We start from the raw sequence: 17,921 nt of genomic DNA on the forward strand, positions 1-17,921 counted from the left end.
TTTTGGATTACGAAGTTAAGATTTAGTTATTTATTCTTGAATTGATTTTTAAACACAAATTTTATGTTCAACTCAGTTCTCTACGATTGTATCTATTCTAAACGCAAATCACTTTACTCTCTGCTCACTTTTAATCATAATCAATTTTAATTACATAACTAATTCACTCAAAATTAATTTTTATTACTGCATAATTAAACACACACTAAGACTAGGCTTGAAATGAGTGGAATCCAACTCATCTGAGCTCGACTCGATAAAAATTGGTTCATCTTAAAACTTAACTCAAGTTCAAAATAATTTTTTTTCTTCGAGTTCGGTTCGTTTAAAGTTCATGAGCAACTCAATTCATCTCTTTTTCCTTTTATTTTTTTTTTGCTTTTTTTTAAGAACCTTTTAATTTTCTTTTAAAAAAACATATATTGAATTAAAATAAAAATTATCACTAACATAAATTGTTTAAGAGATAGACACAAATACAAAGTTAATACCTACCATAATCATGCAAATAAATATAGACAACAAGTATGATAACATCCGATTGAGGAAGCCAAGGAGTGGTAGACTCAAATGCAACGTTGATGCCTCCTTTTCTACATCCAGTAATAAAGTAGGCATTAGCATGTGCATTCGCGATTCAGAAGGAAACCATGTTCGTTCAAAAACCATGTGGTTTTCACCACCGTGTCCAGTTGACATTGGAGAAGCTTTAGGACTTTATCATGCAACTCGGTGGATCAATGAACTTCAGCTCATAAATGTTGATTTTGAGGTAGATTCGAAAACAGTAGCTGATTATTTCAACAAAGTCAGAGGAGATAGCACCAAATTTGGATCCATTATGGATAATACTATCCAATTTTGTAATATCTATTTAACAAACTCTCATGTCGAGTTTATTAGGAGGCAAACAAATGAGGTTGTTCATGAGTTAGCTAAGGCAGCCACATTATTCCCTAGCTTTCACATATTTGATGAAATTCCAGCATGTATTTCTGATTTAATTTTTTATGAAATAATATAAGTTATTTTCCCTAAAAAAAACCAAAAACAATAATACAAAAAGTACATTAAACCTAATACATGCAACAGAGACAAAACCATACATAATTTCACAATTAGAATTAAGTATAATCATATATAAAAAAATAATTGAGTATAATCAAGTTAAAAAACTCTTTTATTTCCAAATTCATATATATGGACACACAAATATATACATATAATCGAAATCAATTTATAAATTATTTAGTTATCAAATTGATTTTCAAATCAACTATGTACCTGTTTGCCATCACGGTGGATACCCACCAAAACCACGTTTTACCAAACTCTCTAATTTGGAGCTTCACAATTTTCACCGTGGAACTGTATGAGGAAGCGCAATTTAAGTTGAAAACGTGATGGCAAACACACACTCTAACTCATATGGTTCATGAACCATTATCAAACAATTTAATTATTGAATCAAAGTTCGAACTATTCTAGAGTTAACTTGATCTCGTAATTAAGACACTTGTTAACCTCATTTAAAAAATAGATTCACCACGTCGTAATTCCTTACTAAGGTGAAATTAAAACCGTAAATGAAGGTGTACTAATTGTAAATACCTCAATTGACGAAAAAGAAAGAGAACAAGACACCAAAAATGGAAAGGGGAAGAAAAAGGCAACCGTCGTAATGGACCAATGACCAAAGCAAAAGAAAACCAAAACAAATAGAAAGCAAAAAGATAAATAAGTGATGTGTTTGGGGTTCGAATCTCGGCCGCTACATATAATAATGCATGTCTCTATGCCAACTGAGCTATATTCACGGGGACCATTTTAAATTATTTATTTGGTAAAAAGTGAATTGTTAAATCAGATGTCGTAATCGGGTTCGAACTCCGACACATCTACTTATGTGTGAACTTATAATTGTTTTACATTTTGTCTATCTACAAAAATAAAATGCTATCGTATCATAACAAATAATCTAAAATTGATATTTTGGATAGTCAGTCATACTATACATTTCAAAAAAAAAAGTCATACTATCCATTTCAAAAAAAAATTGTGGATGCCTCAAATGGTAACGTATTAACAAAATTTTATTTTCAAATTCATTGAATAATTGATCGAATGCTCATTGAATAACTAATCGAATGCATTATTTACATTCATCTTTATTCAAAGAAACCAACAGGCTCGAACTAACCTATCAAATTTTTTAAATAAATCAAATTAGTATATCGAAATTAATATAAAAAAATTAAATTTAAAACCTTATAATAAACACACTCTAAAATCTTAAATCAGCATAACCATCAATCTAAATTGGTTTCATTCAGAAACTAAAATTAAAACAATACAATCACAAAACTCATGAATCAAAACCTATCACATTATCATTTTGAAATCAATGCTAACACTAACATACACATAAAAATATTAAGAGCTATAATGGCGTTATCAAAACAAATTCCAATCTTAAAGAAGAATATCCATTATTTTACAATAAATTCATTGTTTTATTTTTGGAAAAATTAAATCCAATTGCTAATACATTAAAATAATTAATTTAATGGTAATAAAATGTTGAATAGAACCGTGGGAATTTCGTGTGGGCCCCATGTTTCTCATATTCTCCTCTCTAATTGGCTCAACCAATAAGGTATTAACCCCAAAACCAAAATATAAAAAAACCAAAAAAGTGACCAATTCACACTTCACACACAAAACACAACACACAACAAAAACATCTTCATAAGACACACAAATCACACCTTACTCTTCAAAATATCTCTCTCTCTCTCTCTCTCTCTGAAAAAGTTTCAATCTTTCTTGAGAGAGAAACACATTCACATTCAATTGGGTTTTCTTAAATCTTCATAAGAAAACCTTAAACACTTCAAAAACTTTCTCTCTCTCTAAAAGTTTCAATTTTTTTTAGAGAGAAACACGTTCAAATCAAAATCTCATAAACCCATTTCAAATTCTTCAAATGGGTTCTCTTTAATCTTCATTTTCATCAACCCCATTAATTTTTTCATCTAAAAATTTGATTTTTTGAAATATTTTCTGTAATGTCGACTGCTCCGGCGCCATCTTCGCCGCCGGCGGGTAACGGCACCGCACCACCACCGTCAACTCCGGCGAATCCACCACCAGCAACACCTTCTGCACCACCACCTGCAACACCTTCGTCACCACCTCCGGCAACTCCTTCATCACCGCCGCCGTCAACTCCGGCGAATCCACCACCGGCCACCCCATCTGCTCCGCCGCCTTCTACTCCGGCAACACCTTCATCACCACCTCCGTCGACGACTCCATCAGCACCACCACCATCAACACCTTCAAATTCACCACCATCACCACCAACAACTCCGGCGTTATCACCACCGTCACCACCTTCCGGAGGAGGTACTACTCCGTCCCCACCGTCCCGGACTCCACCAAGCTCTGATGACAGTCCATCACCACCTTCCTCCAAAACTCCGCCGTCACCGCCGTCATCTTCACCACCGTCGTCATCATCAAGTATTTCAAAAGGAACTTACGTCGGAATCGCAGTTGGAGCGGTGGTGCTTCTGCTGATTTTCAGCTTTTGTTGCATTTTTTGCTTTAGGAAGAAGAAGAGAAGAAGACGTGATGAAGAATACTATGGGCAGCAGAATTATCAGCAACCACCACCAGCACAGAGACCTAAAGGTGAGATTTTTTTTCTAGGGTTCTTCAATTTTTCAGATTCAGTTTCTTAATTTTGTTGAATGATTATGATTATGCATTTAATTTCATGAATTTTTTACTTTTCTGGTGTTTAGTTTTTGTTTTGATCTCTTTGATTTTTATTGCTTGATCTGATTGCATGCTATGTGTGATGTTTTGCCCCTTTGATGGATTCGTATGAAGCTCAGACACATGCAACGCACACGACACTGACACTGACACGCTGAGTCTCGTTGTAAATTGAACACGTCCTGTTGATGTTGGTCACTGACGCATGTTGGACATTGGACACACATTTGATTAGAATTGCCGGTGCTACAAATATGGATCTGAGTCCTCCACTCGGACACATGACTTTGTCTGAGTGGAGGACTCGTATCTGTTAAGCAAGTGGTTTGGATTTGATTCATGATTAGAGTTAATACTGTTATGTTACTCTATTGCATGGAGAATACTAATGTACTTTTAATTCATTCTAAGTTATTAAGTTTTGTTCTGATCTATAAAGAAAATGGTTCCATATTTTGTGTTTTTTTATTATGTTAAAAGATATTGGTATTTAAAATAGTCAATGATAATTGTTTATTTGATACTGATTTTGTGATCATTGACAGTTGATCCTTATGGTGGTCCACCGCAACAATGGCAACATAATGCTCACCCTCCTTCCGATCATGTAGTCTCAAAGCCACCACCTCCTGCTCCAATTCCACCACGACCACCATCTCATGTTGCGCCACCACCGCCACCTCCCGCTTTCATCAGCAGCAGCGGTGGTTCCGGATCAAACTATTCAGGCGGCGAACTACTTCCACCTCCTTCTCCAGGCATTGCATTTAGCTCTGGAAAAAGCACGTTTACATATGAGGAGTTGGCGCGTGCAACCGACGGTTTCTCTGATGCTAACCTCCTCGGTCAAGGTGGATTTGGATATGTGCATAGAGGTATTCTCCCTAATGGTAAAGAGGTTGCTGTTAAGCAGCTGAAAGCTGGTAGCGGACAAGGAGAACGCGAATTTCAAGCTGAAGTTGAGATTATTAGCCGTGTTCATCACAAACATCTTGTTTCTCTTGTTGGATACTGCAGTACCGGGTTTCAGAGGCTTCTTGTTTATGAGTTTGTTCCGAACAATACTTTGGAATTCCATTTACATGGTACAATATGTTTTTGGTCATTCCTTTGTGTTGCACAATGCTTTTGCTAGAAGTGTTTTTAATTCTTAAGGTTATTTTTGAACTGCAGCAAAAGGACGACCGACAATGGATTGGTCAACAAGACTGAGAATTGCTTTAGGATCTGCTAAAGGACTTGCATATCTTCATGAAGATTGTATGTTCTGTACTATTGACTATAATTTTTTTCAGCCTCGGCCAGTTTATGTCAAACCAATTGTTTATTGTAAATTTCTGTTTGTTCAGGTCATCCTAAGATCATTCACCGTGATATTAAAGCTGCTAACATCCTTCTCGATTTTAAGTTTGAAGCAAAGGTATGTTCCATTACACGTTTTCTTTGTGTTAGTGGTGATGCACTGTTTAAAATGTTCTAAGAAGTTTTGAATTTTAGTTTAATTTAGTATCGAATTTCTGTTGTCAGGTTGCTGATTTTGGTCTTGCAAAGATTGCTTCTGATCTCAACACTCATGTTTCTACTCGAGTGATGGGGACTTTCGGGTATGAACAAATTTATTCCCTTCCTCTCAAAATTTGGATATCGGGATGAAATGCAGTTTCTTCATATCGGCTATTGTTTGTTGATAGATTGCATAAATACATTAAAGGGTCTGAAATGTACCATATGGTGGTTTTGAACTGCGTTAACCATATGAATTGCTGTCGAAATTTTCTGTTAAGTTTTTTTATCAACACATCATTTCTGATATATTCAACTCATGAACTATCAATTGCTGCTTACAGGTATCTGGCTCCAGAATATGCTGCTAGTGGAAAACTTACAGACAAATCAGATGTTTTTTCTTATGGAGTCATGCTCCTTGAGTTGTTAACTGGACGACGACCGGTTGATAAAGATCAGACTTACATGGACGATAGTTTGGTTGAGTGGGTAAGTGTTAACATATAGAGTTTATATATTAATAAAATAGAGTTTTATGTATCTTTCTTTTATTGGATGATAACAAGGTTCAATAGAATAGCTCTTAACTATATTCATCTTTCATCGTCACAGGCTAGGCCTTTGCTCATGCGTGCTTTAGAAGAAGATAATGTAGATTCTCTGATTGATCCAAGGCTTCAGAATGATTTTGACCCTAATGAGATGACTCGTATGGTGGCATGCGCTGCAGCTTGCACACGTCACTCAGCAAAGCGTCGACCAAAGATGAGCCAGGTAAAGTGAAGAATTTGTTATATCATTTATGAAATATTAATATGCCAAACTCATATCTGATTCTCCGACACATAAGGCAAAATACATTGTCTCATATAATTTGGAATGTAGAATCTTGAATTATAATCTTCAAATATTTGTCTCACTCTTTTTTTATACCTTTCCATTAATGTCAAGATTTAGTTCCAATATGTCAGTGTTGCTTGTACAAATGTAATGGATTTGTTTTGACAAAAAAAGATGTTGATATGACTATAAAATATTAAAATCCTACATGAATCTTACTTTCTATTTTTTGAATTTTGAGTTCATGCTATTTCCTTCTATATATGAGCATCTTTAGAGTCTAATAATTTTACATACTATAGGTTGTGCGCGCTCTAGAAGGAGATGTGTCGCTAGCAGATCTTAATGAAGGGGTTAGACCTGGACACAGCAGTGTCTACAGTTCTCACGAAAGCTCCGATTACGATACTCAACAATACAAAGAAGACATGATAAAGTTCAGAAAAATGGCATTAGGAACTCAAGAGTATGCTGGAAGCAGCGAGTACAGTGGAGCTACAAGTGAATACGGTTTAAACCCGTCTGGCTCAAGCAGCGAAAACCAAAGCCGTCAGACAACAAGGGAAATGGGCCAGACAACAAGGGAAATGGAAATGAGAAAGATGAAGAACGGTCAAGGATTCAGTGGAAGTTCGTGAGGCTTGACATGATTGTTTGCTTTTTTCCTTATCTTGTATAAAAAATCTATGTCCTTGATTTTTCACCTATGGATGGTACAGTTGAATTTTGCTTGACTGACATGTTTGGATTGACTTACCAAATTATTATCACACTCTTTTTTCATAAGATTGTTTCATATCTTTTAATTGTATTTATCAAGTTATACAACACATAACAGTTGATTCTTTCATTATTTTTTCCTTATTAAGGGTTGGAAATATATTGCAATTTGCATCACTATCAAGTATCAACCTTGTTTTCCATTGTTGCTCTTCTGTCAATTTGATTTTAGTTGGAAGTAGGTTTGATATCAAACCTTATTTTTTAAGGCCTTTACTTGATTGTGAATGAATCTCTTGAACAAAATTGTGATTTTTTACCTAATTGAGACAATGAGTAGTTGTATTCAGCATATTATATTTGGAGGTGTGTTATTGTTCAACTGTGTTACTTGTATATGTGGGAATATGTGTCTGTATCTGCTTTTTTTCATGTGAAGGAAAAGCAACTTGCTGGATACTCAAAATGGAGATCTTAAAAACCTTTATTAATTTTGACCAGCAAGACAAACATGGACAGTCAAACCAAATCACTATTAAGTTGAATTGTAGCTTTTATAGGTGCACATTGTTTCAAACCAAATGCACTTAATTCCTCAATCAAGATTGCTTGAATTACAAAGATTGCTTGAATGAAATGTTGAGAGTCTCTTTTAGTTGAATCTCTGACTTCGTCAAAACTTTTGGGGAGAGTTTGCTACTATCAAATGTGACATAACTCGAGTAATTAGTCTAAGTAGTTGAGTGCTTAGGATATCCAATCTAAACCAAAAGCAAATTTGTTTAGCATAGCCAGCAGTTTGAAACCATGGTGGAAGTGAGGCCAAATATTTGTTTTTTTTTAAGCTATAACACTCGTTGGCTTCTTTTTCATCGCAGAACAATAAAAACACGGAACAATTATATTTGTACAATTATTTTGTAACAACTTTTGCGACAATTATCTTATATCTTCTTATTAGACAAAAACAATAAAAGAAAGAGAGAAAAATAAAATAAAAACACAACAAAGGTATGAAAAAGTTGTCTAAAAATAGTTGTATAAATACTATTTATCAAAAAGGTTTTGTGAAAACACTCATTAAAGCATCATTTGTTTAAGATTAAGGTTGTGTCTTTCATTGTGTGAAATGATGTTTATTTTATGGACTTCATATAATTATAATTTTTTTCTTTCAAATTTTGGTAATTTTAAAATTTTGGTCATTATATTTATTTATACCAAGTGGGATTGTAAAAGAATAATATTGGAGCCAGATATGAAAAAGCTGTACTTTTGGACTGACACAACAAAAAGGATATATGTCACATGGGTTGAATCATTAAAAAAAAGACAGCTACAAAGTACAAACTAATTCAATTCATCATTCCATTTGGTAAGTGATGAAACAACCAACATTACTAGATTGGAAGAATTGCCAGGCCACCATCTCTCTCTCTCTGGGACACCTCAAAGGCTCAAACCTCTTTAAACTCCACACGGTTTGAGTAAAGTCAAGGTGTGTGTGTGCATTCAAAGAGAAAAATAAAAGTCATTGTGCAACATGGACATGATATTATTAACGTGACGTGAGTTCCACTTTGAAGAATATTTGAACATTTTTCTTATCCATAGTTACAAATAATAATTAGTCTATCATGATGGGGTGACATGGTCAATAGACAACCAATGTCCTAACTGCTTAGCCTCATAATCTCAACGTATCATTAGGTCACTTTAATTAATTAGAGGTTCATATACATATATATACAAGAATATTATTAAATGTATGTTTGGTATCATGACGAGTATGCCAGAATCACGGTAATCCATCGTGGCTTTGCAAAAGTTATAAAGTGTAACTTTTAAAAAATCATGATGGATCGCGGTGATTCTGACATATCCACCGTAATACCAGATATAGACTAATATTAATTGAAAGAGATCAACCATTTAAATAAATCTTAGTACTTTGAAGAAATGACCTGGAATACTCATGTTCACCCAAAAAATAAAAACTACATTAAACCTGGATAATCACTCCTTAAGAAGGGCAGTGGGAAACAAGAGTTAAGAAACTAGTAAGATCACTTAGTCAAAAATATCATTTTTGACTAAATATTTAGTTTTTAACAGTTTATATCAAAGGATGATGCATGTCAATCTATAAAATATTCAAAGTTTAGAAATTCAAACTAAGTGCTCATATAGCTGTAACCAACAAAGTATACATTTGAGTGTAGAAAAAAGAAATTGAGGTGAGTAAATTAAGATGAAGAAATAATACAGCAGTTTTCATGAGGTTTGAAAAAAAAAACACTATACAACCATTTTACACAATAAATCAGTATCTCTCGGATTTTATCCAGTTTACTATGGAAGTTGCTTGATATGAATTGAGCATGTGGATGGCAATACATGGAGAAAAAACTAAACATTAGCATGGATAAATAGCTTAAATAGTAATTGAAATACATTGAAAGCAAATTTTAAGTGTTACAAGTTATTTTTGTTAGTATAATATATATATGTTAGCAAGACTCATATATATATATATATATATATATATATATATATATATATATATATATATATATATATATATATGAGTCTTGCTAACCGGTGCCCTCAGGGCAATGGTTAAGGAAACCAAAAAAGTATATTTACATTGAATTCAACAATGTTTTGACTTTTAAAAAGTTAAATTATTCACTTTTCACCATTTCCCAAGACAATGTTTCTATTTTTATCTTCTTAACCAATGCCCTAAGGGCACTCTTTAGCATTTCCCTTTAAATATTAATCTAGCTACCAACATTACATTGGTTCGAGTAGAACTGGACTCTGATCTTTAAGCAAAATTTTGGATTCGAGCTTTGTGAATAAAAAAATGTGGCTGGAAAGCGATACCACTAAAGGTGGCCATCCAAATTTTTCAACAGAGATTAATCATCAAAAAATTAGTACAGACTTCACACAATGACATGATTATAAAAATAAAAAAAATACTAATCTAACTGTTTATATCATAAGTTGAAATAAGTTTCGAACAAGTTATTCCAAACAACTTTTTTTTTCTTCTTCCAATAAATGGTTATTGAGAAACTCATTCAAAACTTCAGCAATCAGTTTCTCTTTTTTACATTTTTGGTGAAGAGATCTTAGATTAGAAGAGCAGGATCCAAGTCATACGAAATCTACAACCTAGATAACATTGGTCTAACAAGCAACACATTGAGTGTCTTGGTCTTGAGGATCCACTGATTTCTTAAACTATTACTCCCTCCGAACATTTATAAGCAAATTTTGCTTTTTTGGGTTCATTAAGACAACTTATGTATCTAAACTAGATACATCAGTTGTTAAATGAACATGAAAAAGGTAAAATTTGCTTATAAATGTGACCGGAGGAAGTCATTTGCAAACTTATTTTAAATTAAGTATTGCCTAATTTTACGGTTACTGCATTCATTTGCTAAACTGCAAATAAACGTACTTCATTAACTCTTACAAATCTTGATTTAGCAATAAACATAAACATTTAAGAATACATTATTTCATCATCAGAAAATTGTGCTCTTGAAAAGCAATCAGTAACAGCAAAAATGTTACAAATTTATAGTGAAAGGAAAAAAGAAAGGAAAAAAAAAAAAGTAAATTATTTGGCTATCTTCCTACAGTGATGCAAATGGAACAACTCATGAATTTGTAACTATGCTAATGCTACAGGGGAATTTCTTTGGAGGCAAAGATCTATAATTACATTAATGTTGAGTCTGGACTATAAATTGGTCAATCTACCGGTGCTTGATGATCCTTTCCTTCTTCGACGTCTCTTTTGCCGAATGCGCCAAAAACTCAATAGTAAAATACCTGTCAAAATAGAGAGAAATTATGAAAACATAGATATACATCTTCAAATTTTGATTGGGTCTAACTAGTATCCATGAAACACTGACACGTATCTTTAAATACAGACACCAAGCACAACATTGAAAGTGAGATGTCGGCATCAGAAATAATTTGAGAAAATAGAATAATTGAATGTAACCACGTGTGTCGGTGTCATGTTGGTATCATAGTATCAGACACTGACACATGTTGGACATAGGACATGCTTCAATCTGAAGTGTCGGTGCTACATAAGGGTCTAACTCAACCCTATAAAACGGACTTGTAAGGTGAGAAAAGTCACCATTTAAAAACTCATTAAAGTCATATCTCATTCAATCTGGGAATCTTAACACACCCTCACACCTAGGACTTGACATATGGAGCATGACCTGAGTGCCCTGCCCTGATAGCGGGTGGCCTAACTGATCTTGGATAGGCCTTGACATCATCTTAAAATTTAGGTCGAGTCTAACTCAACTCTGCGAAACCAATTTGTAAGGTAAATGATGTCTCCTATTTATAAACTCATTTTCAGGCCATATCTACGTCGGAATCTTAACAATACATAAATTAGTACTAGTCTAAAAAATTGGATGGCAAAGTTAAGTATTCACTAACCAGTTGCTGCGATGGCCACAGGAATAAGCCAGTGACTACCGACCAGCATAGGTGCATCAGGCTGCAAGAAATATCAGAGTTCAGTACATCAGCAATATTCAGCATCTGAAATTTCTAGAAAACCAGCTCAACAACTGTTTCAGTTTCTTACCTCGTCTCCGTAGAACAAGCCCAAATATCTGTTCCCAAGAGAGTCGTCCTTATTTCGCAAAGTTACCTTCCGACGCCTAAAGTTGGAAGCATCAACCGTTGAATTGAAACCATTGCCCAGATCAATGACAGGATAACCAGGCAATCTTCTGTTTCTTCCTCTGACTTGCAAACTGTATCCCTTGGTTCCCCATATTTCGAACCTTGAGTCGGTCTTGCAGATCAATTCCTTCCCCGTAACAGCTGAATATGAAGCGAAATTTACATCAGTTCTGCGAGATGGCAACTGGTTGTCGTCTTCATACAAGGGAGCGTCTTGTTTATTTGAATTAGAGAAAAGTACTGGATCTCTAACATTCTTGCTAGTAAAATCAAGCATTTTCCTCAAAAGCGTAAAACAGTTCGTCACCATATGACTGCTGTCCAAACAGTTGGAGTCACCGTACACGGCAATGCGACCTTCACCCATCACTGTAAGACCAAGAATTGGAGAATCTGCCTGTTTCACCAAGAGAGGCCAAAATTTTAAAAACAGAATTGATATTTTGATACAAATTTAAAAAACCAAAAATAGACAACAATTTGAATGGTTAATACCATTTAAATATGTGAATAATTACGTTCAGTGGCCGATCAATGAATATAATAAGGTTTCGCAACTCATTAACTATCCACAGAACATAATTAAACACAATTTTAAACGTCATTAACCATGTTGAAGAAATAGAAGATGTCGTCTCACACCTTGGTGGTGCTAGAAGTAAGCAACACATTCTGAGTGGCTCCACTTTCTGAACTATCCGAGAAAGGAAAGCTATGTACATAACCACCCCTTGGAAACCTCACTATGTCTGTTCCAGATGCATATCGGTTCTCCTCACCGAAAAGTGAAAAATCACCGCTCAGAATCTTATCTCCAAAAGCAATTCCAAATGGAGCCAAAAGATCATTAAGTGCAGGATTATTAGCACCTCCAGTGACAGGGGTCCACCAACTCCGTGTATTATCATCAAAAAATCTCATCTTTACCATGGTATCTACATTGTACCACTCAGCAAAGACAGCTAATCCCAATCCAGTATTTATAACATCATCTCTCAACTTTTCAATCTCCTCGGGAAAGTACTCTTCTTCAAGATCCACCAAAAGAAGTGTTCCATACTGTCGAGCATCAAAGCATGTAAGAGGAGAACCGAGTGTTTCGACATAGTAACCAGCATCTCGTAACATGTTGAACATTATATGAAAATTTGTATGTAGATGATCCCCGTGCCAGTCAAGAATGTCATTACGAACATCCAAGGAATCTCTAGGAATATAACCTGGGGGGTATTTGATATTGTGAAACTGATCCCACAAAATTCGTTTTGCTCGCGGCGGTGTTGGCACCACTTTTAACTTCAATTGAAGCACACAAGTGCTAATTCGAGGGTGCTTCTCTCCTTGAGCTGGAGGGCTTGAAACCCTAAGAGTCACATTACCTTCAATGTTACCTGAAAATTGTGCACCTTCTTCCTTGATTTGCATATAAATGGCCAAATAACCAGTCCAAGGCCAAATGACTTCAGAATACGTAAAATGAATGCTTAGAAGATTCCCTACTTCTTCGAAAGGATGCCATATTGGTGGACTTTCGACATAGCCAATAACACCCATTCCATTTAAAATGCTGGCATTGAAGATGACTGGCATGGCACCTGCATAGAGTGGCTGGCGACAAAAGGGCCATGAATAAGGACAATCGGTGTAATCAAGAAGACTGGGAAAGATGCTTGCCCTAGGTTTGTAGCTCTTAAGAATCTCATATGATTCTAACCTGAAAATTGCATTAACAAACAAAAAAAAAATTATGATTAGACAACAGTTAAAGAAACTCCAGTCCTTATATATTGGGGAATTTTTCAATAAATACCAGTAGTTTTAAATTAATAAATGGATCCCTATAGTTTTTAAAATTTGGGTTGGGTCTAACACAACTCTACAAAACCGGCTCGTTAGGCCATATCTCATCCAAGTGGAACTCTCAACACACCCCTTCACACCTGGAGCATCTGGAGCACGACTTAAGTGGCTCAATAGCAGGTGGACCTAAGGGTCTTGGATAGGCCCTGATACCATCTTAAAATTTGGGTTTAGCCTAACTCAACCCTACAAAACAGGCTTGTAAGATAAAAAGCGTCTCCTACTTATTAACTCATTTCATCCAACGCGGGGCTCTTTCTAAGCTTCAATAAAAATGAGGTCCTTGAATCCAAACTATTGCTAACAAATTGTTAGGACACGTTAAGGAGCCAATTTAAAAAGTTTTTGAAATTATAGGGACCCGTTTATAGTTTAAAAATAGTGTTATATTTTGAAACTTTCAAAAATATACAAGAACCTGAAGATTAGTTTAAGAATCTAATTTAATAAAAAACAAATTGCAAATAACAATTGAAATTGTCACTGTGTGAAGCAATGTGATATGTTTTAAAAGTTAAAACAAAATAAAGTGGAGAGCTAAATAAGAGAACCTACAGATCAATTCTGCCAGCTCCCTGCTCGTACATGTTAGGTCCAGCAAGCTTTGCAGCACCCTCGACTAATGCTTGTTTCATACTTGCCGGGTTTAAGATATTTTTGCGATCAGATTCTGGAATGACACTGACAAGCAAACATACAACACCGGCAACTACAGGACTTGCAACACTGGTTCCTGATAAACTTTTACAACCCGAACTAATCTTTGATCCCATTATGTCTCGTCCATATGCAACTACGTCTGGCTTCACACGGCCATAACTGCAAGGTAAATATTTACAGTGAGTAAGACCAAACTTGCAAATATATTGCAGGGAATCACAAACTAACAGACGGCAAATATATGTTACCCGTGAGGAAGTTCCCAGGTACTCATGCCACGTGAGGAAAAGGAAGCTATATGATCACTATAGTCAATACCACCAACACCAATCACATCGCTTTGATCTGCTGGATTATTCAAAGTTCCATAAAGTGGTCCATCATTTCCAATTGCAGAAACCATAATTATATTATTGGCTGTTATCTCCCATATCTGGTCAACAAATATGTGTCATATAACTATAAAAAGCACACTTCTATAGTTGGCGGAAGAAATAATTACCCTATATGAACACTAAAAAAATACAAATGATGGCTTCTGCAATGTAAAGACTTTAGTAGATGAAATACATTCTCCATAAAATAATATAACTATCTGTGTAAGTACTAAATTTGGAAGTTTTCCAACTTAAGAAAAATAAACTACAATACCCATTACTATCAAATTTCTGAGCTAGAATAGATAGGAACAGGAAATTACCTTTTCTACAAATGGGAGATCCAAGTAATCCGGACCACCGATGCTCAAATTGAGCACATCCATATCGGTTGCAATTGCATAGTTAAATGCATCAAGGAACCAAGAGGTATATGACACCTGCAATAGGCTGAATGAAATCTTCTCAAAATCTTGCCAGTATTGAAGAATAAAAATAACATAAGCAGCAGATTGAAGATGCATCTATGTTCTCCTGTTTAAGGCTTGCTGATGATTGCTCTAACCGGTTAATAAACTTCAGACATTACATGATGCATTTCCATGCAGTTAAAAGGAGTTAAATTCAACCCCTTCGCCCCTTCTAAAGAAATAAGAGAGTTCAATAATAATACCCAACAGGCATTACCTGTGCATCAGTAAACACGCGAAATGCATAAATCTCTGTATCTGGTGCAAAACCAAGGCACTCAGCATCCATACCGGCAACAACACCAGCAACGAAAGTCCCATGTCCCAGATTGTCATTTAACGTATCCTCGTTGGTCCAATTTGTACGCTCCTGAAAATATACTCAACGCTCAATTCATTGACTATCAATCTACCACTAACCCCAACATCAAATTAAGCAAACAAGCATTTACCTTAATGTTACGGAAATGTGGGTGATCAGATCGAATGCCAGTATCAAATATGGCCATTTTGACCTTTGCACCAGTGTGCCCTCTCGTCCAAAGATCTTCCGCCCCAAACATGGAAGTAACTTGTGATCTCTGATACAATAAAAAAACACCTCAGACCATGCACATTTACAATGATCAATATAATTCAAACATGCCAAATTCAACTCAACAGAAACAAATACTATTGCTAACATCAACAAGGATAATACAGGTTGCCACCAAAAACATTACATAAAGTCATTAAACCAAATTCAACTCATCAAAGACAAAAATACCAAAAATTTCATAGTTTTCAATAATCAATAAATTCACTATACAACTAATTAAGTGGGATCGGCTACATGTATCAAACGACGCCAAAATGTTCTAGTATCATATATCATATCTCAACCTAACTCATTAATCTCTTTCTTAATAGTTTTTCTTCATAGTTTTTCTAGGCCTTTCTCTACCTCTAGTGGTTTGACTACCCTCCATCTAATATACTCTCCTTGCTACAAAATCTCTAACTCTTTTCTCTACATGTCCAAACCACCTAAGCCGAGTTTTCACCTAATTAAACTAGACAGAAACAAAATAATACTAACAATACAACCACAAATAATAACAAAGACAATACTAGTTCTAGTTACTACAATAAAACATTTCCTAGCTTTAACATGATCTATTTCTAAATAAATCTTATATTTCCCAGCCCGTTTATTCCCGTCAAAAAAGGAACCAACTTTATGACTCCAATGCTTCATCAAACCCCTCTTATAACTCACATACTTTACCAACCCTAACATCTTAATCTCTTCAATAATTTCTTTTATTGTTATCTTTTTCTCACTCTATTTTATCGTTATCTCTTTTTCACTCTATTCTTATCTCTTATATTGGTGCAATTCCTTACAAACTAAATAACTATGAAGCATCGACATACATGACATTGATGCCGGAAATTTATGAGAAAATGACATAATTGAATGTAATCAGTAATCACATGTCTCTAAATAGCATAATTTCAATCATAATGACGACAACGGAAATACCACATGTCTCTAAACAACACAATTTCAATCATAATGACGAGTGACGACAACAGAAATGTGACGAGTGACGACAACAGAAATGAAAGGTAACAAATCAAAGTTGTAATCTTTATAGCTTCCCAACAACATAAACCAAAACAAAAAAATCAACCTGAATCAACAACTGTCTCCTCAAATTAACAGAACCATTAAGATTCACACTATCTTGTTCTTGTCCATGTTCATCAGCCTCACAAAAAGACATCTTTGTAAAAATCTTCCCAGGCTTTTTACCCCCATCAAAAAAGGAACCAACTTTATCATCCAACAAACCCCTCTTATAACTCATATCCAAACTCACATACTTAACCAACCCTAATCTCTTAATTTCATCAATCACCCCCAAATCATCAACCGAAACAAGGCCGAAATCGGTTGGAAACTTTGAAGCTGGATTTTTACGGTTGATCCATTGCCACCCTTTTGATTGGAGGTTGGATTGAAGGTAGGAAAGGTGGTGGCTTGAAGGTTTGTATTGGGTGAATCCGATTATGTAATTTGGTGGGGGTGAAGATGAAGGGGGTGAAATTGAGGGGTTTTTTAGAGTTAGGGTTTTGAATAGGGCGAGGAAGAGGAGGAAGATGGAGAAGATGGTGGTGGTGGTGGTGGTGGTGGCCATTGGCCGAAATGAAGAAGATACAGTGAGAGAGAGAGAGAGAGTGAATCAGTGATTGAAATTGAAATTTTTAGGGTTTTGTTGTTGATTGCTACATTTGAATTTGGATTAAGACATTGGAATTGTGATTGATTTGATTCTTTGCTTATGTTTCAAATCTGGTTTGGTTTCACTTGTCTGAATCTTCCATGTCTTTTGTCTTTGGTCTGTTTTTCTTGTTTTTTATAAAGATTTTTTTTTTTTTAAATCATAATACAATCTAAAATCGATTAATTTGAGGGTCAATCTCAACGTCTATTGATATGATTCATTTAAAATCATTCATACGAAATTTAAGATTTAATCCATGTAAACAATGTATTCTGTGTCTAATTGTGAAGATTAATCCAGAGGGTCAACTTTTCTATGCTTCATTTGATCATATTTATAAGTATTTTTGCTTCTATATATCGGTTATTTAATGAATTTTAAAAAATAAAAATTACTTATAAATGTGACTGAAGGGGTAAATGTTTTTCTGTATGCATCGGTGAATGGATCAACTCTAAACAAAATGGTTAAAAAATTTAAATATCTACACCCTTTTGGTCATCAAATATGATTTTATTCGATTGGTAACGCCCACGGACATTAAATTTGGTACCATTTACTTTTGTCACTTTATAAGAAACTAGTCTCTTCTTAAATACTAGACCCAACCTCCATCAATAATTTTTTTTTATTTACACTCGTATTTTATCATCGTTTAAGATTGATTGTGATTTGTTAAGAGTGAAATTGTA

At 34.8% G+C, this 17,921-nt stretch overlaps 2 protein-coding genes across 3 annotated transcripts; one reads left to right on the forward strand and one right to left on the reverse strand.

Annotated features, from left to right (window-relative positions):
- Nucleotides 1–2,708: 2,708 nt before the first annotated feature.
- On the forward strand, nt 2,709–7,026 carry LOC146918424 (proline-rich receptor-like protein kinase PERK15). The gene is made up of 8 exons (XM_085720075.1): nt 2,709–3,696; nt 4,329–4,868; nt 4,957–5,043; nt 5,133–5,203; nt 5,311–5,387; nt 5,631–5,778; nt 5,902–6,063; nt 6,432–7,026. The coding sequence occupies exons 1-8, from the start codon at nt 3,069–3,071 to the stop codon at nt 6,765–6,767; spliced, it is 2,049 nt and encodes a 682-aa protein (XP_085576201.1). The 5' UTR covers nt 2,709–3,068; the 3' UTR covers nt 6,768–7,026.
- Nucleotides 7,027–10,335: 3,309 nt separating this feature from the next.
- S1P (SITE-1 protease) lies at nt 10,336–17,304 on the reverse strand. 2 transcript variants are annotated; one of them, XM_085720073.1, is made up of 10 exons: nt 16,636–17,304; nt 15,412–15,540; nt 15,177–15,329; nt 14,813–14,929; nt 14,361–14,545; nt 14,008–14,271; nt 12,235–13,306; nt 11,492–11,989; nt 11,341–11,401; nt 10,336–10,701 (listed from the first exon to the last, which is right to left on the reverse strand). In XM_085720073.1, the coding sequence occupies exons 1-10, from the start codon at nt 17,140–17,142 to the stop codon at nt 10,610–10,612; spliced, it is 3,078 nt and encodes a 1,025-aa protein (XP_085576199.1). In that variant the 5' UTR covers nt 17,143–17,304; the 3' UTR covers nt 10,336–10,609. The 2 variants fall into 2 exon arrangements, with proteins under 2 accessions (XP_085576199.1, XP_085576200.1); XM_085720074.1 differs by having other exon boundaries at nt 14,813–14,939.
- Between the last annotated feature and the right edge of the window lie 617 nt (nt 17,305–17,921).

Source organism: Medicago sativa, chromosome 6 (genome assembly GCF_051527215.1).
Source record: "Medicago sativa cultivar Bolivia chromosome 6, Bolivia_mono, whole genome shotgun sequence".
NCBI classification, from domain to species: domain Eukaryota; kingdom Viridiplantae; phylum Streptophyta; class Magnoliopsida; order Fabales; family Fabaceae; genus Medicago; species Medicago sativa.

Coding starts and splice junctions, on each gene's coding strand:
- LOC146918424 (XM_085720075.1), top strand. CDS start 3,069: ATGTCGACTGCTCCGGCGCCATCTTCGCCGCCGGCGGGTAACGGCACC. Junction 5,044..5,132: donor TGCATATCTTCATGAAGATT/GTATGTTCTGTA, acceptor CTGTTTGTTCAG/GTCATCCTAAGATCATTCAC. Junction 5,388..5,630: donor CGAGTGATGGGGACTTTCGG/GTATGAACAAAT, acceptor TGCTGCTTACAG/GTATCTGGCTCCAGAATATG.
- S1P (XM_085720073.1), bottom strand. CDS start 17,142: ATGGCCACCACCACCACCACCACCACCATCTTCTCCATCTTCCTCCTC. Junction 15,541..16,635: donor GGAGACAGTTGTTGATTCAG/GTTGATTTTTTT, acceptor TTATTGTATCAG/AGATCACAAGTTACTTCCAT. Junction 14,272..14,360: donor ACCTGGGAACTTCCTCACGG/GTAACATATATT, acceptor TTTACCTTGCAG/TTATGGCCGTGTGAAGCCAG.